Here is a 27,623-nt window from a genome sequence, read left to right as displayed (position 1 = left end):
ATTTTTGTTAAAAAAGAGAAACACCCAGATGCCTTTTATTTCACTTAGGAGAAGCATAGAGGGCTAATAATTTTGTCTCTTCTAGAAAAACTGTTCAGATTTTGTGAAAACTGTAATGCCTAGAACAGCTACCCACTTATTGAATTAGAATTTTGTTAACTTTTGTAAGAATAAGTATTATACATAATTAAGGTAATAAGCAGAGATTACTTGTTAGCTTACTAATGAAATAAAAATAATCATTTGCTTTTGAGCAATGAGAAATAGATCCAGTATTACAGATTATATGCTTTGAAATGAAATGAGTTCTACAAAATTAGCTACAGCATAGCCTTTGAAAGATGAATGTGCTTCAGTAGCAAGTTTTAAATATCTGGGTTTAATTTGTTTTCTGTGAAATATTTTTCTCATAGGACAAAGTTTCCTGCATTTTTTTTCTTGTAAAAATACTTTTTCCATAACAGGTGGGAAAAAGGGAGCGGGGAGAGATTTACAACGCCAAGCTTGTTAGAAAGAGAGGTTACTAGCACACACCTGTGTATGTTTTTAGTATAACATTCCGGAAGTAGCTGGTTGAGAAAATATATCACTACTTCACTAAATTGTTACTTGGTTATTCCTCCTCATTTTGATAGCCATTTATAGTAACTGCAAACATTCACACCTCACCTGTCTCCCAGTGTCTCTTCTACACATGTGCAACCAAGGAAGTTGGAGCTGAAGTAAATATGTTCTAGGCAGTTTTAACAGGGCATTTAACACAGCATTTTAAAAGAGGCTGATGTAAGCAACAAGGAACATGGAAAAAAGTCTGCTTTCTCAAGCTGCATTGTAATAGCAAGAAGCTAACTTTGAAATCTACTGCCTGATTTGAATTTATTTTGATTCTCCTGCACAAAAAGCGTGTCTCAGGCACTAGTGGTGGTGCCGCCTGGCATCTCTTCCATTTTCTTTACTATAGGGCAATACTTGGTCAAACAGTATATGTGTGTAAGTTGGCAGAGCTCCAAAGGAGATAGGCCAACTCACGCCAGCACACAACTTGGCTTTGTACATACAAGTAAGAATGAAATGCACATTAAGCCCTAGTCCGATTGGTGCCCAGGGCCAGGATCTTTAAAGGGTCATTGATTTCCTTCTATGAAGTGACATACATCAATCCCCTGACCTTGGAAAGAAGAGGTGGAGGGTATTGCCTTTTTTGACTAGAATACAGAGGATTTTCAAAAGTAAGATGAAACACATTACTACCTGATGCTGAAATTAATGATCTTTAAAGATCTTCAAGTGGTAACTCAAGGTGCAAAGTTTTCTATTCATCCACAGGGCCAATACAGCATAAGGAATCTTTCTTTTACATCAAGCAGTATGACATGGATAATGGCTTAATTCCCCTGTTCATAAGCATGACAATAACAGCACAAACATACTCTGACAATTCAGGCAAGAGTGTGCATGTCTGTATATATGTTATATATCCACATATTAGCAAGAAAGATAATCTGGAAGCATAAGCCACACAGCTCTGATCTAACAAAACAAGCAAGCACCTGCCTTGCTGAAAAGAACCTTCCCAACACAAGGTGGAAGTTTTGGTTATGCACCCTTAATTAATTTGCTGTACTGTCTTTATCACACATCTCCCTGGCAAATCCATATAGAACAAGGCTGTCTAATTCGTTTTGGGTGAAAGTATGCAAGTTACAAAGGCAGTTCTGCTGGATTATGCTTTTCACTGCTGTCCTCCCCCCATACACATCCTATTTTCTCCAAAGCAAAAAGCATATCCATACATTTCTGCACATGTGATTTTAAAAGCTGTTGGTGATGTGTAACTTACAGGTATGATGAAGGAAATATTTAAAAGAAATAACTTTCTAAACATGGAACAAAGGTACTGAGAGACAGTAGGCTAAGAGAGAGAACATGAACATGTGAAGTTTCTTCACATGAAATGCTCTCTAAATGCAACTTAGGTTAAAACTCAAGGCCTTTTTGTAATTTTGTAAGATTGTGATGACAAAAGCTGGCATTTAGATTCCAAACAGCACTTGCATAAGCTCCCAGTTTCATTTTGAAAATAAGTTAGGATGATGTCTCAGAAACAGTATACAAGACTGACTTTGGCAAATCAGATCTCTAATCTAGAAGGCAATGAGTTTTTCAAAGCAATCTGAATAGGCTTCTACTAATGTTTGCTAAAACCCTTGAAGGGACTGTCTAAGTTTTCAGGTGCTGCTTTAGTGCTTTTGGGACAGGCCACTATTATTTTTAGGTTCACACATTATTTGGAAGAACATCAGCTTTAATTTATCATGAGTGCAAGCAAAGGCTGGTTAGGTATCAGGTGCTTGGGAGCAGAATGAAATATTGGGAGGTGGTTAGAGACTGATTTCCTTAGAGAGAGAATGACAGCTCCCAGTGATGTCTTCACTGCTTCCCTAGCAGTTGAGACTAATACACTCCTCAAAGTGGAATGTTTGAAATGCTGTGGGAAGCAACACAAGCCAGCTGGGCTGCACACAGCGTAGATGGGTGGAGAAGCTGAGAACACTTGAATTTGGGTAGCGAGAGGTCATCCTGCAAGATGTGATGCAAACCTAAGTTTGAATGGGATAAGGCACTGAACAAACTAAGGAAGAGTTGAGAAAAGCCTGGTGCAGCAACCATGATAAGCATATCCAGATTTGCGGAAGTGAATCAAACTGGGCTACACTACAGTCTAATCTATGAATAATTACTTCTGTAAAAACATTCAGGTTCAGATGAACTTTAATTCTTCTATGATCTTCAGAAATTGCTTCTTGCCCAAATTATGAATAGATACTAATTATAACAACACCTTATATTATAATTATAGTGTGCTTTTCATTCCAACAGATCCTTGGGCCTTTTACAGCATATGCATAAATCATTTTTGCTCACCTCAGGGCTGAACAGAACACTTAATAAAGAGAAGGGACTGTATTAGCTATTAACAGAAGTGATCAGACCTCTTTTCTCATTCCTTACCATTTCTCTAGCTTCACAACTTGTGTGGCAATCACTGCCTGGTGGCAGCAATGGGGATGGAAAAGGGAACTGCAATGGGGAATAAGGGAAAAGAACAAGCTCTTGTCATCAAAGCCAGTCACAATGTCTCTGACAGTAACCACAGCAGCATTAGCTAAAGAGAAGCTAAAAAGCATTTTAGAAGTATTTTAGAAGATAGTTATATGATTGCAAAGTTAATGTGTGATTTCTACACTAAAATTATACTTCAAAAAATACTGGGGATGATGCTTTTGATATAACGATCTGCATCTTTGGTATAGTCCCCTAGGAATTTGAGGTAACTGTTTTAAAGTAATGCCACATTAATGTAACTCTGGTTGCATTGAACCTGCTAGAAACAGGCAGGAAATACGGAGTATGTTTCCATAAGTATGTTTGTACTATTTTGGCTATAGTGACAATAACAATAAAAACTTTATCACAGCACACAGTCATTCAGCCTGTCAAAAAGACAGCAATGAAATTAAGACTCTGGATTTGGAAATTAAGATCCAACCTGATGACCCAAATCATGTGCAATAGCAATTACAGTATTACACTATTAATTTTTCCCCAACAAAAATCACTCATAAAGTTTAATAGTTAATCCTTCTATCTGGACAAAAGTATTATCTGGGAATTGACAGCAAAGCAAGCATTGAAAGGAAGCATTCTTGCCTTTGAGGTGTGAACAACTCTGTCTCTAAATATTTCCAACTTCAATACTCACTATTATGCTTGAAGATTCTAATAGTAGCACCTGAAAGCCTCGCACCAAGAACGAGAGAAGTGTGGTTCAACTCATCACTTAAAATGAGGCAGCCCTGTGGAGAAGGAGTACAATAAGCATCTGCATGAGTTGGGAGGCTGTTGACATGTGCATGTGTGTGCCAGCATACGTGTGTGTCTATGATATAGCATTGCACCAATGAAGCTGTAGGTATTACACATGAACTGGATTTTCTGCCACTTTTCTGAAGGTGCCAAGGACTCACTGCAAAGGCAGGCAGAAAGTGGGGTATCAGATTCTCAGACATTCCCAGGTGGTGCAAAAGAGGCAAATATTTCCTGTAACTGGAAAGTAGTGAATAACCCTAGTAAAGATTGACTGCTTTAAAGTAAAACCAAGTGATGTTGCTTCCTCTACCGTCTTTCTACAGTCTATTTGTGTTGCAGGGAAAATGCAGTCACCACTCCATTTATAAAGACCGCATGACAATAGTGGAAGGAGGCTGGAATGACATCAGCACTTTGGGTTGCAGAAACAAGATCAGAACAGATCAGTGTCTCATAAATCCCACCTCTATTAAAATGTGAGGTGGGGCCTAGGCACCAGACAGAGTTGTTCTCTCGTAAATGCATATACAGTTCACCTGTAGTATATTTTTCATCAATTAACTCTGTTGAAAATTCATTTTGTTTTTGGAAACTAAAATAGAAATGCAGAATAAATAAATTTGTATATTATATTAACAGGAGCCAGGTTTCATGGTAGAAATTCACACTGGAACCCTAATTTAGCTCTGCTTTCTATTACACAATTACACATCTTGGCTGTGGTTTCATTACTCAAAGGGCAACACAACATTAAGTAATTTTTTATTTTGGAAACACAGACTATACCTGTGAGAGATACACAAACCTGCCTAAAATCTGGTATGCAGAACTAACATACTGCAAGAGTATGTGCATCTTGACAAGGAAATGTAGCTGCTAGGCTTAATTATAGAGGAAAATTTAGGAATAAATTAATCTCCTCAACATAGGGCAATTATATAATATCTTTAATATATATAATATATATACTAAATTGTTATAATGTATATAGTAATATCTGTGCCACTTATACCTAAATATCCCACCTCTGACAGAGGCCTAAGTCTCCACATAAGGCCAGCTAAGTGGGGGGAAATTATTTTATAGGTAAGCAAGGGACAAGCATTTTATGCTGTTATGTATGTCTGCGATTTCATAAATTTATCTTTATTAATTCTCTGTATCTATTCCTTATGAAATTGTTGGACAACTTCTCCAGCACCATTGCAGACTGAAGTTCATGTTCTGGGCAGCTGAAGCAATTGTCCCTGCCCAACCCTTGTACACATGTAGTATTTTAGAAATTTCTTGCAAAAGCTGGATTCATCCTCAATAGTGAGTAAAGAAGTAGCTGCACCCCTATGCTGGTACTTCAGAAGAAATCTTAATTACACACCACACAGTGAGCTCTTTCTGTTTCCATCAAGAAGAAAATACTGTCTCCCACTTGCATGACACACTTCTGTTTCACACTTGCATGAACTAAAGAGGAGCTACGCACTTTCCCAGCTAACGGCACAGTTTATCTGCTTGTTATGTCAGGAGCTGTGACTGACAGGATGATGAATTTTTAGGCCTTTGTGTTAGGTACCTCAAATTGGAGATGAAGTCCCTTCAACACTAAATAAAACCCCAACTTTTGGTCACACGGTCACAACTTTAGACTTGCATTTGCTGCCTGCTTTCTTTGCAGGGCTGGCTGGAGATCTGTTCATCAGGAATGCTAAACACTGTGCTTTCTTATTCTGAAAGTGTTGTAAAAAAATATTTTAATCATCACCTTTCATCACAGGCAACTGGACAATATCTCTGCAAGTAGCCTGAATACTTCATCCCACAACACCTGAGACATGGGATGCAACATTTGCTTACTTTTTAAGGAGAAGCAACTTTGTTAAGAGAAGCTAAACAACCATATTGCTGATCCTTAAACAGACGTTAGGTATGTGTGAAAGCAACACCCAGAGCTAGAAAAAATGATGAAGGAGCATATAGTGAAGGTCATAACGTCATCAGCCTTATGACTCATGCATTCCTGGTATCTAGCTTTGTTCCTTAATCAAGCCTTTGCACTTAACACATGCCCAGGATACTGGAAGAGTTCTTAAAACAGTTAACAAATGATTGTTCTGTATATTCCTTAAGGAAGTACTCACCTTTCCAACAAGGGCTGGAATATTCATCGAGTTAGTTGCAAAGCCCATACCAAACACCATAGCATCTTCCACACCAAGGAAATTGGCCACAAGTTTCTCTAGTTCTATATGTTTGTCTAGGGTGCCTGCAGAAATAAGCACAGGGAATCTTAAATCTCATTAAACTGTGGAAGTTATTTATTCTAAGGACATAAAACATACAAAAGGAACAGGCCAGAAATGTGTCATTAAGCTATATGACATTAAGTTCTAATGAAGGTTTTCCATTTATATCTTCTGCATGTGGGATAAAGCAAGAAAAAGCAAGGATGCAAACCAACTATAACTAATGCTAACAAATACAAGTGCTGTTAAGGCAGCAAAACAGTTGCTTTGGGAAGAACTTTCCTTTTCCCATAACAACAACTTTGACATAGTTTATTCTGAAGAGTAATTTTTTGCAGTTTCCTCCCCCTGCAACACCTCCTTTCCATAGGAAATGTGGGACAAACATCTTGGGCGTTCTTTGAGTTCTCTCTGGATGTGAAAATAAAAACCAACGACAATAAAATTCTTCCATTTTTTTCTTGAGTGCCTAGGTATGTGTACAAAATCCTTAATTATGATTTTGTATGGACAGAAAACCAAAAGTGTTCTTCATCTTTTTCTGTTTTAGAAGGTGAAAGCCACACCACTCTCCATAACTGATGATAATTCTCCTTTTTCCTCCCTCTCAACAGTCAAACATAAATGATAAGGCAACACTGGAGAGCCTTCTTTATCACACGTTACTGATCTAATATTAGTGCCTGCAGTCTCCAAACAAATGAGGTGTTCCAGCTATCCAACAAAAACTGTATCTTTCCCACCCAACTCACAATGAAGGGTGACAAAATAAAAAAGGCAACAAATGAAAGAGTGGTGTTAAGAGATTCAGATAACAAGTAACTTTGAACAGTAATGAATCATCTCAACTTGCCAGCTCTCTAGTCTTTGATTGCCTGGCTGTGCATTGCAGGTACCAAGGCAGAAGGAACTCTTACAGGACGATCTGTAGGGAAAAAAAGAAAGTGGCCTGTGGATTCTGACAGAGCATTTCCCCTATGAATAAGGCTGTAAGCAGGGAACAGAAGAAAAAATTAGGGAAGTGAATATCTCACCTCACTTGCGCTGCCTAAATTGATATCACGATAATATAAGGAAAGTGAATTACAACTAATGGAAATAAGAAATCTGTGTTCACTGTGATGGACCACGGGCAGAAGAATGGAGGAAAGCAGAAGTTTGGCTAGAGTGTCTTGACAAGAATGGTGAGTCACAAAGATAATCTTACCTTCACCATGGAGGAAAGCTCATAAAAAAACCACCAACCAAATAAGAATGGCAGCACTACAGTTTCAGCAACAGCACTAACTCAGCTTGTTACAGTGAGGTAGTGTTTTTGTTATTTTTTCTTGTTAAATATCCAAAGTAAGACTGGCATTCACTTGGAAACAGAATGTGAAAAATATCATGCAGGCAGGTAACTCTCCCATACCCAGGGAGATAAGGAGCAAGGATCATGTGGCTTCTGGAAAAACCTGTATTACGTGGACAACAAAGAACAGTGGCGCCATGATTTTGCACAGAGCCTGCCTGGGCTCTGCTAGACCTGAGCCAACTCTGGCAGAGCTTCAAGAGCACCTCTGCACTAGTATCACATTGGGTGTACATTGAGCTGGGTTGTCTCTGGCTTTGTGCTCTAATAAGTTAGGTAACATGACGCAGAAAATTTGGCTCTGCAGAACCTCCATTAGATGTGAGCTGACTCAGCATAAAGTTTTTTGAGGATTTCTACTTTTTGAATTTGTAGATCCCAAGATATACAAGGATACGTGCTGGCTTTGCACACAGCCACTGCTTAGTAGCCAAACTCCTTTAGCCATACAAAACCACACAGTGTTTCATAGTTGAGCTGCTCACTAGAGATGTGTGTGAGAATCTACATCTTAACTTGTAAGCCCAGTAAGTCCCAGGGTGTATTTCCATGGTTAGTTCTGTATTTTTTACATTTTGGGCCCAGTTAGGTTTCAACCTGGTTGCAGCACTCATTGACAACTGGAGGTTCCAGCATGATCACCTGCCCTAGTGTTCCCTGCAGATGTTATTTTGTCACTTGAGGGTTATTGGCACACAAAGAGAAGACAAAGTCTGAAATGGAAGCTTGAAGTCAACCACACTATGGTCACAGCTTGAATTAGGAGGAGGTTTGTGCAAGCATGAGAAACAAGTAGTATGTGCTTTGCAAGACAGGCATCTTAAGGCATGACAGAATTGTCGCTGACTCTTCCAGGGATAAATCCAACACTACTGGGGTGGAGTTAAATTGCTTTTTGGGGTTACATCATATGTTTTCTGTTTTTGCAAACAAGAAAAGCCTGACTCACTACAGACTATTTTGGTCAAGCATATATTAGATGAACCAGAAAGGAACAGCACATTTTTGACCTATTTTTATTGATTTTGTGACGGTGAAGAATGAGACATTCTGAAATTGACTGATTCCTACTTATTACTTACTAATCCTAGCAGAGAATGCAGATGATATTGTGTATTGTTATTGCCTACAAATCCTGGAATACAAATTGGAATCAATGAGGGTTTGGTTTGCAAAACTAAAACCTGAATGACAACTATTTGCAAAATAAGTCCTTCTTTTGAATTACTTTAATTATAATGGCAATAATGTATGTGGTAGGTGAGGTGTGGTAGAAGCAATACAATACACATCAGTACTGACAGTGGGAGGTTTGTGACAGCAATATACATTGAATAGAGCTGATAAAGCACACCAGCTTGCATTTTCCCAGGTTTAAAGTAAAAGGGGAATTTATTGAATAAATTATGCAATTATTTAACCATATCATAAGATTTCTCCAGTATTGGTCAGTCCCTGGACACCATGTAAACTGCACCAGTTATATCACTTCTCTCCAGTGGACCAGTGGAGGAAACAAGGGGTCAAATATGCTCTGCTGGAACGGAGGTTATCTACTAGCATTCTCAGCTGGTTACATCAACCACCCCAACAAGTAAAAACAGCACTACCAGACACCTGCAAATTTGATCCAAAGGAACTTCCACTGGCACAGGCTGCCAACATCTCAAGCTACATAAGAAAGGCAGGAATTACACTGGTCTTCATTGAATACAACCTTAGCAGCCTCAAGTCAGGTTATCATCGCCCTTAAAATATCTTGTTATTTCTCCCTGCTGAACAGCAGGTGTTACTGTGTTCTGAGATTGTACAGGTGTTATGGAGAGTAAAATTGAAGATCTTATAAAAAATGGACTTTTGCGATGTTAACCACCTCCACAAATTTCCACACTTTTCAAACCAAATGCCCTCCTTTTCAAAATCTGATGACCCAGTTCCCTCCATTAACTTGCCACTGCACTCTGGGGACAGGGAACATGAAATACATTGTGCTTTGGCAGGCTTTCATAGGCTTAACCATGCTTTTGGGTTGAAAGTCATTGTCATTCTACTAGACAGATAAAGCCTGAAAACGCACTTCCCATGATCTGTACAGTTCATTATTTAGATTTGACACTTTCAGCTTGGACAAGGTGGTTTATGCCACTGGTTAATCTGCCCAATACAGTCTTTCAGGTTCTTATGTGCTAATGACATGTACTAGTTAAACTGCCAACACTGGCAACAGTATGTAATAGAATTTCTTGTTTGGAATTCTAAGACCCAAAGAAGACAGGAAAATACCTTCAAGTTAAACAAAAGCTGGAGAAGTAAGCTGATATAAGCAACAAGTCAATGAAAGAAAAATAACAGATTCCCATAAAAGCTACTTCCACATAAGGACAGCGACTGGAAACCCTATGGATCACTGATGTGACTTACTAAGATGAGTAAGTACCATTACTGTATGAAAATTATGGTTTGTCAGAGGTATTCTTAGGAGGGTGGGGAACAGAACAAAATACCTAAACCTTCCTGCCACATTTGAAACTTAAGGTCACAAACTCACTCTGGTAAGATATTTGTCAGAGATGAAAAATAATATTACTGAAACACCTACATACTTTTAAAAAAGCAAGATTGAGTGAGGTTTTATTAGAAGGATGAAGAAACAGAGATGCAGAAAATGTTTTATTTACACCATTCTACAAGAGTGGATGATGTCGATAGTACCACTACCATACAGAGCCCACTCCAAGAGCAAAGCCTAAACTTGTAGAATGATATATATTGGCAAGACAGAGGGAGGGAAGGACACAGGAATGTTATGTAGTTGCTCATTTAACACTGCATGTGCATAAAAGAGCCCCAAAAGAAATGGGTTTTGAGGAAGCATTTGAAAGAAATTAAGTGCTCAAGCTTTCTTAATGTTCTTACTAGTCAACAGGGCTTTCATACCACAAAGATGCTGCAGGTGCCATAGATATAATAATGTACCTGTGTAATTTACTGATTCTCAGAAAAGAAAAGGTTCATTTTAACAAAACTTATAATTTAATTTAGATCTTCCTGTTTTGTTTCCTTTTTTTCCTTTATAAAAACCCAAGCTAAAAGTTACAATTTAAGTCCAGCCTCTTCATGACAAAGCCTGGGTGGCAGTATCTTAAGTATCTAAATATTTGTATGTACATAAATAACATCATATATTGGAGACATTTGAACAGGTTTACACAACCCTTAGGTACTCCTGATGCCTTCAATTCCACCTGCCAGAAGACGGACTATCCAGAGCTTAATCATGTTTTGTAAGGCATACTTTTGCAATGGTGAAATACCAGGAACAAACTTGACTCTTTGATTATAAGTTGGACCAGTTATTTATGCAAGGGTAGGCGCAAAAAAGAGAATTATGTTAGCAGGAGATGACAAAGAAGGAAAATTCCTCTTGTGAACTGTCTCCTAATTTATACCATACCTTATCAGAAAGTAGCCAAGATGACAAAATACAGATATATATATACACACACACACACAAATTCTCATTAACATGGTTCTATTTCTCCTTAAGCTCCTCTTTGGAAACTGTAAATTATGGGAAGTTTAGTTCTTTATGTTTTTCTCCTAACTGGAAAATGGACCATTTATTTCTGTGCTTGTACAGAACTGAGTTTAAAATGAGCCCTGGTCCTAATTAATGCATTGAAGTGGTATAAAAAACCCAATGACTGAATAACTATTTTTACCATCTTGAAATGCTGCTAGAAATTCATATTAGGCCTTAAAACCTAATAGAAGGAAGTAGATGGAGCTACTTTTGTAGTTTTAATGTTGGCACAGGTTTTCAGATCCGCTTTTTAGAAATCAGATCACAATCAAGTATTAAAAAGTCTTCAAACAAAAAGCCCTACAGCTGAGTGCAAGCCAGGCGCTCAAAGGTGATCTCCTAACCATGCCCTCCACAATGAATCACCCCTGCAAGCCTTCTGTGCAGGCTCCATCTTGTCTTTCGGTCCAAGGCATAATCACTGGAGAAGGATTTCAAAAGGCAGGAATCCTGCTGGGCTGCTTAAGCAGTGCTAATGATACATTTGCTCCTGTTACTCACGTATATAATCTCCATAAGGAATAATAGTGAGTTAGATAAACAGAGCATTGGAACTACCAGCTGCTCACGTGACCAGCCCCGCCACCACCCTGGTGCTAAGCCTAGAAGTGTGTTCAGAGCATGATAATCTGCTTTATTTAAAAAATGTGTAACATTACTGATTTTATTATCACCTGCAATCAGCAAGCAGGAAACAGTGTTAAATAATAATTTGCATGTTTCTCCCTTAATAATTTTAGGTTACGTTGCTTAGGAAAGGCTCACTGTAAACATAAGAATGATACAATGGGCTCAGACAAAAGGCTCGTGAGCTTGCCTCCAATAGTAGCCAACTCTCACTCCAGCCATTAAAATAAATTGATTTGCATGTGAAAGAAGGACTTCACACTCAAGTTGTCATTCTTTTCACTATATAGAAGGAATACATACTATTTCAAATTTATTTAGATACCCATTAATCAGCATTTTCATTAAGCTAAAAACAATACTTCTGATAGGAAGATTAAAATACATAAAATACCACCAAAACATAAATAAAACATAATATAGAGAATTTTTGGAAGTAGTTTACATGAAATACCCTAAAGTTCCAAATGGTCCCGTTACTTTAATAGCTGGTTTCCAGTTACATAAATCCTTTAATATTTAAGAACTATTGACAGACCCAGTATTTATCCCTGGAAAATGAAATTGCCTGCATTGTGATGCCCTGATTGGTTTCTTGGCTTATAATAAACTAGCCAAAGAAACAAAAAAAATTACTTTTTCTTCACCTGCAGGAGAGACTGCTGTTGGACAAAAGCTGTTTTAATTTAAATTACAGCCATGGTCAGTTTTGTTAGATATGGTAGGTGCAGATCTCTATCCTCTCTTGACATCTCACATTGTTTATGCAGCATCTTTTCCCCTGGCTTTGGTAAGTTTATCCTTGGTGTTCTCAGATGTGCTCAAAATACTCTTACCGTTCTAGGTGAACAGCTCTATCATTCCTCCCAGCCTGTCCCTCTGACCAAGAGGATCCTCATTCTACATATCCAGCTACTCTGAGATTTTCTGAAGGGTCTTACTTATGCCTACATTTTTGCTGCCAAGATCCTCTGGGGACTACTTCCATCCCATGTACCACACAGAACTGAAAAGTCTTTCCTCTCTAAGAGACCATGATATCAGCATTTTTTGCCTTTTGTCTACCATCTGCAAACAACCACTTTCCCACATTCATCCAAGCTACTGCTCTTAGAAGACATGCCCCAAGCATATGTGCATCTCTCTTGTTGCTCTTTGTGTTGATCTCTTACAAGTGTCTTCCCTTAATGTCTTTTTGATCTTAGTGTCCTCAGAAATACTGAAAACATCCATGTTACTGCTTTATTAGTTCCTTATATGCTACCTCTATAGTAAATACCGCTCAACTTTACAGAAAATATGAGTATGTGCACGTTCCTGATTCAAGCCAAATTTGGACAATGATTTGCTAGTCCACAGGTCTGGTATTAATGATTGCACAGTAATGGCCATAGGCACATAAGTAATAATATAAATTAATACTAAACAACTAATTACAGAAAATAATGCTAAACAACTAGTATTAGATGCACTGTGCCACACAAAAGGTCCCTTTTGCCCATAATACTTCATCTGACAGTGGTCTTGTATTGATGAGTGGGGAATAATGAAAGCAGGACAAACATGTATATATAGTAGCATCCCAGCTTCTAACTAATTTCAGCATAATGATATCCTGAATCAGAAAACAGTTTTTTGGTATTTCTAGTAACTGTCAATGATCTGTCCTCTGTATGTGACCGGTGTCCCCTGGAATGCAATGGACTGTAAAGTTTTAGCATCTGCAGACTTCTTTGCAATGAGTTCCTTGGGTCTGCCAGCCTCCAGTGTGAAGAGCTGCCTCCTGTATTTAGATGGAAACCTTCTACCAACTTCATATGATGGCCTGTAGAATATTGTAGTGGAAGAGACAATGAACAGCCAACCCTGACCACTCTTCCAAGCCACACATAATTTTGAAGGTTTCTGTGATGTCCTCCTTTGGGCTCTGATAGGCATTTCTGACAGCTGAAGACAGCTAGCTCAATAGCTTTTTACCCAAAGCTGTTTGAGGCCTTTGATGATCCTTGTTGCCCTTCTCTGACACTTCCCAGTTGTGCTAAATGTTTTTGACCAGAACTGCACAGAGTACTTGAGACGACAGCAAACCACAGCTTTATGCAGTAGCATACTGAGGTTCTGTGGTTGGCTTCTGTTCACTTCCTAATGATTTCTAGTATTTGATTTGCTTTCTGACCACTGAACAATAAGCTAATGCTTTCATGGAACTACCACTTATAACCCAAAGATCTTGATCCTAAGGGACAGTAGTTAGCTTGGTCTTAAAAAAAAGGAAAATATTTTTTTTTTCAGACTAAAAGTCCCACAAAAGCCCCAGGAATGTGTCTTAAATGTAACTGTGATGCTAAGAAAGTTGTTTATTATTATTTTAAAAGAGCATGGAATTAAAAATGGAGTGAAAAGCCTTATATCTTTTTACGGAGGACAAATCTCAGAAGAGCAGCCACTGTTTTTATCAGTTTCCTAGGCATCCCTGTTCAACCACAAAAGCATGTTCAAGTGGTGTGTGCATTATTATTTTACAGAAAGCATGAGCAGGGCGTCACGGTTCTCACTGAAGTTAGTTTCCAAACTGTGTTTACACACAGTCTTAAGTTACTGTTCTGGGAATGTAGAATAACTATTTTACATTTAGCAAGATTTAGCTTCACTAAGTTTCCTTACTGAAACACAGTTTTGTCAAAATATAAACTACCATGTTAAAATGTCCGTACTAACTTATTTTGAGAGCAGCAGCGTTCTCATATGACAGTATTTCATAGACACTCGATAGCCTGCATAGTTTTAAAAAGAGAAGTTTAGGCAGGAGACCACAAAAGACAGTTTTACTATCATTTAGTCTTTCAAACATCACTTGCATTACTTTTATTTGTTTCTTCTTTGTCTTCCCCTCTCTGAAATCTTCCTAAAGTAGTGGAATGATCCTTCTGAAGAGAGACCTATCACAGCTTTGAGAGAGATCTTGGTAACCCCCCAAACATGCCAGACACTTAAATGCACGTAAGCAGAACAGTACTTTCAAAATCAGTTAGCTTGAAATTATAAATACATACAAGTGCTCTCTTGGATTGAGACTTCACAGGCAATTTATAGCCTTGCCTCCTACAGCTCACTTCATTTTTACTTCAAATCGCTTTAGCTCAGCCACACAATAATGGCAGAAGTTTTGAAATGTTATCTGCCCAGGAACAAAACCATTCGGTTCTATTTTTCTAAGATGAAGATAGCAAATGATAATTACAAAACATAAGACATTTCATATAGACCCTTCCTTACCTATCTTTTGAAAGTATATATGTATATATAGATTTAACTCCAATAGGATTTCTCAAATCTGCTCAACTGTGAACCAGAATAGAGCTGAAGCAGCACAAGAGCGTAAAGCAAAAAGAAAAGAGGGTACCCACACTACTAATAAGAAGGTAATTTCCTTAGGTTGTTTATACAGCTTTTGGTGGTAGACAGGCTCCAACACAACCAGGGCCAGTGAAGTAAGAATTGCTCGGAATTGCTCTGTGGAGCAACCTCTCTCCACTGACTACACAAGCACAGGGTCTCTGCTAGCTGCCTAGGACAAAATGCTATGACTGCGCATTTACACCATCTAACCCAGGTCTTAACACCCTGCTTCCCTATTTTAATGTCTTGTTGTCCAAGCTGCTCTCTGAAATTCACTCCCTAAAAGACTGATACTGACAAGACTTATACAGTGTTCTTTATCTGTAGCGCATTCTTGCATTGTGAATAGCCTGAGTGGGATTATTTGTTGTGAAAGCAATTAGAATGAATCTAAAGCTTTGCTCAATCTATCAAGATAACTTTAAGTACTGCACAGGAGTTCAGATGAAGAGAAGGTCCTAGAAATCCATATACATTGGCTGTCAACAGACCAAATGAAGTTAACTAATAAGATTTTTAACATTTGAAGACAGAATCAAATCTTTGCATAAGGTTTTTGAGAACAAGTCACACCAGGCATATTCTTTGACATACTGAAAACAACTTGAAATGTTCTCAGACAAAACAGAATCCAAGAGAAAAAGACAGAGAAAAATGTTCCTTTAATACCTTAGATGACTAGTAATGGTGACCACTATCAAGCATATAATCAGGTTAAACAATATATTGCAGTCCCCAGATAGGTTGCCTACAAAAGGAAAGTAGGGTCAACCTGTAAACCCTCTCTGAATGGAATGGTGACACTGACATATTTGTTACTGGAAATCAAACCATGATGACGAGAAGCAGATGACAAGGTTTGCATTATGTTTTTGTCTGGAAATGAGACTTTAAATAAAAACCTAAATGAAATACAATACTTTTTCCATGAGATATCTGGAGAAAAATAGTTTGCTTTGAGAGATACAAAGTGACATTTTTTCAGGTTCCTAGATTGGGGTGGCATGAAGTATATAAAAGACTTCTCCATGCTGAGAAGCCTACCTTTTTCTTTTACTTTTTTTTCTTTTCTTTTTTTTTTTCTCTTTTGATAGCTCCCAATAAAGACAAAGACTAAAGAATAATCTCCCCTTGCATTTCTACAGCTCAAAACAGTTTTCTCTGAAATGCAGGCTGATTGCATCATTAGGAATGCACAGCTTTGTGTAAAAATATACAACTGTAGATAATACTACACACAGCCTACAAACCAAAAAAACAAATCATAAAGGACATATAAACCTAAAACATCAGATGGAGCCTTCCTGAATTTATTCATTGGAGGCACACTAGAAATGTCTACATTGCGTCCATTAATGTCACACAAAACTTTACAATATGGTCTTAGAACATAAAAAAAAAATAAAATATGTAAAAGCTCATTTTAGTAATCAAAACACTCTGTATGTGTTAACTGATATAAATCTGTGATGCAATTAAATTTGCCCTAGGATAATTCTTGAAGTCTCAATCTTTATTTTACCTTTTTAAAAAGCAAGCCTGCTACTTCTATCATTAAAAGTCCCAGGCCATTAGATGACAAATTTGCTTTTGCTTTTCCAAAACCCAGTAACATTTTTTTCTTTTTAAAAAAATCCTCATGTGATAACGAATAAAACACAGCATCATCTTTAATAGTGAAATAAGTAATTGTTGATGTGACTAAAACTCTCTAAGTATCCAATTTCTTCAAGATATCTGTAATAAAAAGCATGTAGTTACAGAAACATTGGTGGCCATCTAGCTGTTTACTCACCCATTTCCTGTCTGGTACTGCAGATTCCTGTCCCATATTTTTGTAACTCTATGGTCACAGTTTTCAAAGCGTTAACATCCGTTTCTGCAAAGCCGAGGTAGTTATAAGAACCCATATTGATTACATTCTTGATAGTCCTTCCTGTAAACCTATAATTAAAGAAAATCTTAAATAGTGCAACTTTCCCTCCAACCCTAAACTAAAAGAAAAAAACCCAAAATTTTCCCACCAAATTTTATTCCACTGCCTAATTCCTATTTGGGAATTCACAATCTTCATACTTTAATGTTCCAAATGTTTTTCTAGCCTTTCTGTTTTCCTGACTAAATACTGCTTCTTGATCAGAATGTTTTCCAGATTCCAAGCTGTAAATGGCAATATACTGGTATTAGGTGAAAGGGTGCTTCTATGGATTTAATAAATAAATGAACCTAGGACTGTATTTCAGGAACAACTTACAGACCTATTTTTTCAAGAAAATTGTCAACAGCTTCCACAAAGTCATCAGTGTTCATGTACACACAGAAATTAAACATGAGGAAAATATTGCAGGAAACACTATGACACATTCTCAATAAGCTGAAATATAGTCAACCTACACATTGTCTATGTGGTGAATTTCCATATTTATTTAATTCAGTAACAGTTGCGATACACTGCAATCAATCTTCAAAGCTGTGAACTGCTTAAAACTCACTGCCAAACCCTCACTACGTAAGTAGGAAGCCACATTTATGCAATGCAAGAAATTATGATTTAAATCGTAATCAATGGATACAATTTTTTGTTGTAATATTGATTAAATGTCTGCTGTTCTAAATGAAGCGTACATAGTCTTACTTGTGCTTGACACACCAAATATCCATATTGATAGCATTTTGTCCCTTCCATACTGCATTTCCAAACAATATTCAGAAGAAAGGGAGAGATTACCAGCACAGTACTGATTTCAGAAAAGCATATGCTGATGTATATTAGTTGAGCATCTAGGTATGAGGGGCTAGGTGCAACTTTCTGTGCTTTGCAGATGTATTGGAAGTACTCTTATGAAGCTGACAGCTGCAGAGTGTAGGCTGACTCACCTAAATGTCCAGTTGTAATCATCTGTAACTCGTTCCATGAGGTCAAACTGTGGCCCTGGGACACTGCAAATTGGACGATTCCAGTTATCCCGTATTCTCATATAGAGGTTTCTGGTGTAAAAGTTCTCAAAATCTTGATAAAGTGGCACAAAGTCCTGGTTTGAAAACATGCACAGGGTTATGTTGCTAGGGAAATGTCTGCTTTGTACCCAAGTCAGTCCCATTAAAAAGGAAAAACTGATTCATTAGCAACCAGAGAGCTCTAACAGCCACGTGTTCCTATGTTACAAACAATTCCAACAAATATCTTACTTCAATTCCCTGGAAGTACAGTGTTGGCTTTTTTAGGAGGTGGGGTTTTGTTGTTGTGAGTTTTTTGTTTCTCTTTAACAAACAACAAGTTGGCCTAATTCTCCAGTCTAATATTTGGAAAGTTGGAAACGACTCATGATTCTTTCACTCGGAGAAACAAAATGTTTCAGCTTGGGCATTTTGCTATGTGTGGAGCAGATTGCAGAACTAGGATAAACAACTCGTTAGATTTCATGAAATGCTGGATACATAAGATTAAAGATAGTCCAATGTATCTGATCTGGGCATTATTCACCTAGACTGAACATGCAAACAGCCAGTGAAGACAACTAGTTTGGTTGACAACTGATTTCTATCTATGGATTTTGCTTGGAAATTAAATTAAAAGAATGGTGTAGAATCTCAACAAAGTTTTATGTGAAAAACCAATATAGCCATATTAGACATTAGTTACAATAAAATTAAAAAAATAAAATGGCATGTAGTTACATATGTGGGAGACCGGAGAATTAAATGAGCTTGTAACCCATGGTGGATGGCAAAAAGATTTAACTGGCATGTCTGCAATCAAAATAGCTCAACAAATGGCCAAATCATGAAGCAAATTGAAAAGGGTATTCCATGAGAACACTTATAGAAAGACTATACTATGATATTTCATTAAGTTGTGCCTGCACCTTTGAAAAGCAAAAACAAGAAAAAAATTGGGGAATTTTATTTGTAAGTGGAACAGTAACACTATTGGCATTTTCTCTCCATTATGTCAGGTGCTACTTACTGTAAATGATGGCTCAGACTGCACAGAGAAAGAGGAGCAAAAAAAAAAAAATTAAAAAAAATTCTAAACAAAGTTGGAAGGTAATTGAGCTTGCCGAGGTGCAAGTTTCACTTAGAAGAATGTGGGATGAAAAAATTTCCAAGTTAGGACTCAAAAGAATTCAGGCTACATTAACTTTGTGCTGGTACAATGATTCCTGAATACTCTGTGTCCAGTAGTTCAGCAACTTAAGTCAGCAGTTACAAAGATGTTAGCTTTGCCTTTAGCTATGGACAAAGCAAGACCGCTGGATGGGACAAAGAAAAATTTGGGTTTAAGAGGTCTGGAGAGATAATATGTTTAACAATAACGCATTTCTGAGTTTTCTTTTTCTGTGGATTGACCTAGTACACTGAGATTCTATTTTGCTTAGAGTAATCTGACACACTTAGAACAAGGTGAACATCTCTTTGGCTGAAAATTACGATTTTACATATGTATAGGTACATATTCACACACACAAGTTTAACTATACTGCAGTGTGTGTCATTCCTCTCATCCCTATGGAATGTTCTTCTCTAAGGTGAAAGTTGTCTGCCTTGTTACTTTGGCAGGTTATTCTACACAACTTGAAAGGAGGGGAAAACTCAGCTGTGGATACATAATGTCTTTTTCATACATACTTTTTGTTGTTCTCTCTCTGTAGCAACGTTACGTTTTTCTAGTCCCCAGGCTCTCATAAAATCTCGCAGGTAGCCAAATACTGTTCCCACTCCAAAACCCAGGAAAGTAAGAACAGCAACATACATTGGTGCCTGTTCAAAGTGCTCAATAAATGTTTTTTTGTAGAGAGTTCCATTTGATATGCCATTCTTCTGAAAATATAGAATAGAAACTTGTGATTAATACATTTAATCTCATCAAAGATTACATCTTAGATCTTGAGGCAAATATTTTTCTGCAATATGCTACAGATTAGGAGAGACATTTAGAACTGACACTGTATCAGGTGGTTCAACCTATACCTTAAGAGCATAAATTGAACATATATATATATATACACACCTTCAAGTTTCAATGCTGCGGTTGTTACTGACCACTACAAGTATCTTCCATTTTCTTTCCTCTCCACCAATGTTCTCAATTGCATCTGTCTTCAACACCACTCCCTTGTCTATTTTGAAATGTGAAACTTATAAAAGATTGGCAACATATTATTGTGTAATTGGACAATTATTTCAGAGGTGATTAAATAGAAACCACAATACTCTGTTCTTGCAAGACAGAGCTATAAAAAGGGAAGGGCAGCATTAAAAACTCACCTACACTGCACCTGACTCTGCTTCTGGAAGTCTTGTGTAATACATTGCAGCAACTAACCGATACACAACAAATCCCATCTGAAATAGTGCAGCTTTACCACGGTACTCCTCAGGTCTGAGGAAGTATCCAAAACACCTATGATCTTGGCCTTCTATTTCTGTTCTGCTTTTACAAATGCTTTTAATCATATTTTCTGTGACCTTTTCCATACTTCTAAGGGAACTTAAAAAAAAAAAGGGGGGGGGAAGGGAGTGGGGGTAAGGAAAAAAAAAAGAACATAGGAGAGACACAGACATCCTGCTTGGTGGAATTAGTGACCCTGTTGTGAGGAGCTTCTAGAAATTACAAAATGTTTTGTCTTGAAGATAGTCTAACATTTCCATTTTAAAATTAAAGTTTTTTTAGTTTCAATCTTCTCAAACCAACTTTTATTCAGTAGGCTTATCAGATTATTCTTTGGAAGAGAGGTAATTCCTTTATTTCTGCAAAATATGATGGCATTTAGAGATACTGTCTAGTAATAACCAACCTGCCAATTCAAATATAACAAAATTTAATCCAGAAAAAAAGTGTCCTTTGTTAAAAAAAAAAAAAAGACACACAAGACATTTTTGCACACATTATAAAGCAAGACTTCCAACATATAAATCCCATTAATACATTGCTGCCTATGGGATGGATGAACTACAAAAAGTAGATTATCTATTTACATAATGCAGCAAGCTGAAATAGAATAATTATATTAAGAACAACTGCAAGTTCATGGTACTTGTCAGACCTAAAGTATTACTGATCTTCATACTGCATTAAAACACCTTTATCCTTAAAACATTTTGAGTTCAGTAGCAACTGGCTGTTCAATCCTGGATTCACAAAGTTTTCTGGGGGGGGTGTGTGTGTGTGTGTGTGTGATGTGAAGACAAAAAGGTTTTGCCCACAAGACAGAATATAAAGATTTTGAAGGAAACCAAAAAAAAAAAAAAAAGGAGAAAATTGTTAGCAGCGTTGAACAGAAACCATTTAAGCTTTGGAAAGACTTATTGCCCTGTGAGGGAGAAGGAATGCAGGGCTGGCTCTCAACATGTGAGTGTAGGCAGGCCTTGGGAAAAATGCTATACATGCACTCCTACCTCAAGCTAATTGCTCTTTTAGGGTAAACTATTTACCATGAAAAACATTTTATGAGCATGAGTTAAATACATGGTCAAGTCATATTTCACATGAGTCACAACAGCTGTGTGCATACAGCGTGAAGATAAATTCAAGGATTAAGCTCAGTCATATTACCTTACATGTGCCATGGGCTAAGAGCATACTTATGGTCGTCTGTGGCAATTCAATTGACATTGTAGCTTGTCAAGCTGTGATGATGTGGTAATGCACCTGAGCCCGGAGGAGAAAATTAGCATGGTGATTCTGTTTATAAATTTTATTAAGAAACACTTTGTTGTCACTTCTCTTATGGATGAGGGAACAGCGAAGTTCATATTCTGCACTGAAAAATCCTTCCAAAATAAAACTCTTCTGTGTGGAACTGTCATTTCAGCTGCTGCTGTTTTATGCGGTATGACATGCATTTAAACAGGTAACCACTGTCACCTGCTACCCTTAATACAAACAACTAGTAGTAAAAGGCATCAATAGTAGCAAAGCACTAAAGAATGAGGAATCAGAATGCAACCCATATTCTCCAGTTTATGAATGACTAAAATGAGGAGTCTTCAAATAGCTCAAGGTTAGTATAAGGCTGGGAGAATAAATTCAAAAGAACACAGTGACGTCTCATCTAAAAACTAAAATGAGGAGAGTAAAGAACATTTGATCCAACCCTAGAGTCCCACAAAGTAGAGAAAGGGTCTCAGCATTGAAATAACTAAAACAAGTGGATTTGCTGCTTCTGGAGAGCAGTAATAATGATGCTTTTGTGCAGCACTTCAAATCCAGGCTTTGGGATATAGGTCATTGACTGAACATCATGAGGAAGTTCAATTTCAGCCAACTAAATGGTCAGTGGATGAATGGTTAATTGCCATTGTGCATTACTGTTGATTTTTTACATGTTATCATAAAGTTTAATCTGAGAAGAAAGAGGTGGAATTGGAGACCGTGCATTTAAAACACCTAGACAGTGAAGGTCGATGTAACTAAGCTGTTGCTGCCACCAAAATTAAATAAAGCAAATCTCCTACAAATGCCTGAAATGATTCAGAGATCACTAGTTACACTAGTTACATACTGGGTGCTCTGCTGAATTGTACACTCACAAGTATATTATTATCTGTAATAACACCTGTAGTAGACAGTAAATTTTCTAGCTCCATACCTCAACTCTAGCAATCCTAAGTAGCAGACTATTAAGCAAAGATTCTAAAAACTAAAATGATACTTTCTTCAGCATATTCTCCCAGCTTCCAGCAATGGTGGCTTTGAGACTGCATGAGTCTGATTGTGTTACCACATTTAATAGTAATCAGAGGACAACTATGAATTTGTTCATAATTCCTGAACCCATAGACTGTGGAAAGGAATTATGAACTCTGATGATTGATTTAAACTGTAAAAACAGTATTTATTTTGTTCTACTATAAAATTGCCTAATAATTTCATTTGACAATTTACTTTACCATTGTTGTCTGTTAAGCTTTTCTACTCAATTACACAACTCATAATTTTCTGTTCTTCAATGATGTCTGCCTCTCCACTTGTCTCTTCCCAAGCTGAAGAGTCTTGATCTATTTAATTCTAATCTAGTCTAGTGTTGTTGTACTTGCACAGATTTAAAAGATAAAAAAATTGATAAAATCTATATTTTAATGCTCAACTTTCTCTTCACTATACCAAGTTCAGTAATACTTTTTTGAGATGCAGAGGAAGGGAATTAAAATTGCATACAACTTGAGGGCACAGTATGGATTTATAAATCCGTAAATGACACTTTGTCTTGTTTTCTGTTGCTTTTCTAAAGTTTGTTAACATTTTATTTGCCTTTCTGCCACAGTTCACCATTTCAGAAATATCTCTTATGATTACAATATATCCTTCCTTAGACCACACTGTTACTTGTGCATTTTTAGGATCATTTCCCCCTCCAATTAATTAATTGGTTTTTACTTAGTGACCTGCAGTTCTGTCTGTGTTTTTTTTTTTAACAGCAATACACACTACCAAAGAGCATTTTCTGCAATGTTTGCTGCCCAGAGCTAATATTTCACTACCCTGAAGAATTTGGTCTTGTCAAATCATATTGTCACCTATTTCTCTCTCCCCCTTTTCCAGACCATTGGTAAAAATGTGAGAGTGTACAGGCTGAATTAGAGATTCCCGCGGGACTCCATTCCCTCTATCTCCCTTGTTGCCTTTTCAAAAGTTGTCTCTTATATGTAATCTCCCATTTCTCTGGCAAAAATGTCAACTTAATCAGCAGCCCAGAGTTACTCAGCAATTTTATGTTTGTCTTCCTCTAAAAACCTTGAGTAAACACCCTTTGTCATATCGTAATCTGCATTTTATTGGCTTGTTTTAAAAATTCTGCTGGCATTCCAAATCAGAATGGTTTCTCAGTAGTCTGACAGAGTTAAGCACACTGTCCAGGCACAAATGCAAGGAATCTGCTGATACAATGTAAAAGACACCCAATCCAAAAAGGTTACAGATGAAATTCAAAACCAATGGAAGTTTTGCCATGGATTCTGAAAAATCTAGGATTTCATTGACTTCTTGGAAACCAAAAACACAATCAGGATATGCAATTTCTGTGTGTTGAATATTTGCTTAGCTTATTAGATCATTCTGTCTTTAACTTTTTGATACCAAAGGCCACACTGGCATATCAGCCTTTTAACTCTGAGCGCATTATAACTCTGTAGCACATAGTTATAGAGAACACGTCAGCAGATTTGGCAGCTGCCTTAAACCACAGCTGCAAATTGGTTTCCAGTAAGACACATAAAGAAAAAGAATTCCTAGGGAAGATTATTATGACAAGGAAGTCAACAAGAGTGATGCCAGTGCAGTAAAGTCGGCTTTAAGAGCAGTACCTCTTAGATCCTCATATCCTGCAGTTACCCAAAGTATTCTGAAACTCTTCCCTAATGAAGAATTCCCTTCTAAATCCCTTCAGTTTTAAAATGGAGAAATTAACGCTAACAAAAAATCTGAGTGCTATTAGAATGGATATCAGCATAAAACATTGAATATAACAGACACATAATCTTAATCAAAATATCTTGCTCCAATAATAACATAAACTTATCTCTAAGTCTATTAAACACACTCCTGGCAACACCTTTATAAGGAATAACTATAAAACATGATATTTGTATTAGCAAAGAAAATTAAAAGATAGCTACGCAATAGCATGAATAATACTTGAATATACTACCCTTAAAGTTAGAAAATTTTCCATTGCATTTAGGTCCTGCAGCCTCTGGGATAGTGCTAGTTGGCATGAGCCAGATTTTGTATCAAGGGGAAACCTAAAAACTGAACAGCATAGACAGTGTCACAGTACTAAATCTGTGTGTTGGCCCTGATTAATTTACTGGCAAAAAGGTAACCACCTATGCTGGCATAAGTTAGGAGTAAATCTGTGTGAGTGGAGCTGCGTCGAGGGAACTGAGACCCAAGAATTCATGTATTCATGCAAGTCTGTTCTGTAGAGACAACATAAACTCCAAAGAAATCCGGAAATCCCAATCTGCTTTTGAAACCCTCCTTGAGTAAATATTTTTTGAGCTCTTATGGCCACTTCCAATACAGCAGCAGTAGGTGCAGAAAGCTATATCCTTGAAATAAAACTACTGCGAGAATAATAAAGCATTTATCTTTAAATATATGTTCTCCTCTAGGAATAAAATCTGATCCAGAAATGGATGAAATTTTATAATTTACTCTCACTCAGTTTCAGAAGAATGTTTCTTCTGTTTCTTGATTACAACCTATTAAAAAAGCAATGCAAGGTGACTGATCTACATAAAGCTTCCGAGACAGATATGTATATTAAGAGATAGGTGTTGAGAACTATGAACCAACTGATAGCCATATTTGCTCAATATCTGCACATTTCAAGATGAAATTGAAATCTTGAGCAAATTAGGACAGCGTGTTGCTTCAGCTAAATACTGATGGGAGAACAGACTGATAATCACTGATGCAAGATCTGGTTGCTTGCAGATGGTTTGGTTCAAAACAGATGTTTCCTCCCCAACATTAGAAGAAAAGCATATGGGACAAGATCCTAAATGTGGGTGATTTTAGATGTCCTAGGATGTGTGAGGCAGCCACATGGGTGTGACAGGACCTGTAGAGGCCCGTACCCTTCTGGTGCAGAAGCTGAAGACAGGGTACTGCAGTTCCATTTTATCTGTGGGAAGAGTATGGACTAGCTGAATGCCACTGAGAGCTTGCCACTGGATAGTCATAATTTGAAGTGGCTGATGTGCAATTCTGTTCCCTATGGATCATTGTCACCAGAAGGCTGGATCTCAAAAAATAAAACTCTCAGGTTCTATGCAAATCCACCAGTGGACTGCAATAATTAAAAAGTTTTCATAAAACCACCATACATAGGCATCCATAAGACATTGGGGGATTCTTAATGATTGTATGCAGTTCCCCAGGAACAGAAAAAAGGAAACCGAAACTATGAAAATCAAAAGTTCCCTATAATGAATGTACTATTGACACAAACTGAGATTACTTCACAAATCTCTTCAGTTACTGGCAATGATATCTTTTACTTTAAGTATGTGGTTTCTTTTCTGTTACAACACATTTCAGATCTTACAGGCTCAAGTTTCTAAAACACAAACCAAAAATCAATACATGGGGAACTCATAGCCTGCTGAGCTATACAGACAAAACTTAAATTACAAATAGTTGTGAAACTTCTATGTCTAGAGGGTGCTAAAATGAAGGTCACAGCCTCTTGCAATATGACAAAGCCACAGGAAAATATAATCTTCACACAACACAAACCATAAATAGGAACCAAGCCAAAAAAACTTTAGTTCTTATTACTGCATGTCTGCAGAATCCTTGTTCAGACTGATTATTGATTTCTGCTGAACCTTCAAGAAAAAAATATATGTGTGATAATAAGTCAATCAATAAGGACTAAGAGTAAAATTTCCAAGACTGTCCAGAAGGTTTAGGAAATATAGAACACCTTTAGAATAACTTGGGAATCCATGTGCAATTGAACTCATCAGAGGTTTAGAATTTAACAACTCAGGAACTCTGAAAAGTTTGTTCACTGTAACGGTATTAGCTGCTGCTTGTTCTGTTCTGCTGCTTGAGTTTTGTATGAAGATTGGGTCCTTTCACCATACTTTTCACAAGCACCAGTATAAAGGTTTTAATTTTTTAATCAACTGTCATCTAATTACTGTCTAGAAACTTGCAGCCTCTCTACAAATTCATGACAGCATACTATAGACCAATACCCAAAAAGGTATGCAAAGACAGGACCTTCACCTTCCAGACTTGCATAATTTATTCAGTTGAGCACAAGTGAAACTCCAACATATTCACCTTGTAATAAATTCTTTCAGCACCAAATAGTCAAGTCCTGCAATGCTATGACAATAATGCTATAAAAATACAGATCTGAATGATAAGCACATTAGAAATATACAGTTAAAAAGAAAACATTATATAATAATTAGGAAAACAATACCCTTACTATATAATTTTCAGACTGACAGTGTACTCTGATGCTAAAATGATACTTTTGAGTGCAACATGGGAGGTTGAAAGGATGCAGAAGACATTATAAATAACATTCAGGAAGAAAAGAAGTTGGTAAAAGGCTAGAGACAGAAGTGGCAAGAGGTCCAAAGAAGAACAAAGATGATCTTGGAAGGTACATATTTCGTTATCTTAATTTTGTAAGTTTTAATGCAGATATTTATATTCATTCATGAAGTCTCTTAGCCCGATACATCAGGATATGAATTTCTAGCCCTGCACAAAGCACAAGCAACATGCATTCCGGCATCAGTGAATGATTATTTGCAACTATTAAGTTAACTGTCTACTGTGTGCAATTTTCGTAAAACCTATAGATCAGCGCTTTTCATCTGGTATGAATTTGGTCCAGCAAGTAGAACTGCATGTTGCAGAATGGTCATACTACAGTGTTTGTCAAAAGAAAGGTTGCACACATCTCTCTACAGTACCAAAGCTTAAAGTCATACACACTGACTTTAGAAAAAATACCACTAAGAAACCATAAAAATGTAATGTGATGATGGAGACAAAAATCTAAGGAAGCACTACTTTGAA

At 37.1% G+C, this 27,623-nt stretch overlaps 1 protein-coding gene across 1 annotated transcript in view; it reads right to left on the bottom strand.

Moving 5' to 3' along the window:
• SPTLC3 (serine palmitoyltransferase long chain base subunit 3) overlaps positions 1–27,623 on the bottom strand; it is a 59,807-nt gene that overhangs the window by 6,267 nt on the left and 25,917 nt on the right. The window contains exons 2-6 of the mRNA XM_040612226.1: positions 19,700–19,891; positions 17,948–18,102; positions 16,866–17,014; positions 6,006–6,130; positions 3,764–3,857 (exon numbers count right to left, since the gene is read on the bottom strand). Coding sequence (XP_040468160.1) covers positions 3,764–3,857; positions 6,006–6,130; positions 16,866–17,014; positions 17,948–18,102; positions 19,700–19,891 — 715 coding nt within the window. The remainder of the gene's footprint in view (positions 1–3,763; positions 3,858–6,005; positions 6,131–16,865; positions 17,015–17,947; positions 18,103–19,699; positions 19,892–27,623) is intronic.

The sequence above is a fragment of the Falco naumanni genome, chromosome 12, assembly GCF_017639655.2.
Source record: "Falco naumanni isolate bFalNau1 chromosome 12, bFalNau1.pat, whole genome shotgun sequence".
Taxonomy (NCBI): Eukaryota; Metazoa; Chordata; class Aves; order Falconiformes; family Falconidae; genus Falco; species Falco naumanni.
Note: the sequence above shows the minus strand (reverse complement) of the source record. Positions and strands in the feature narration are given on the sequence as shown.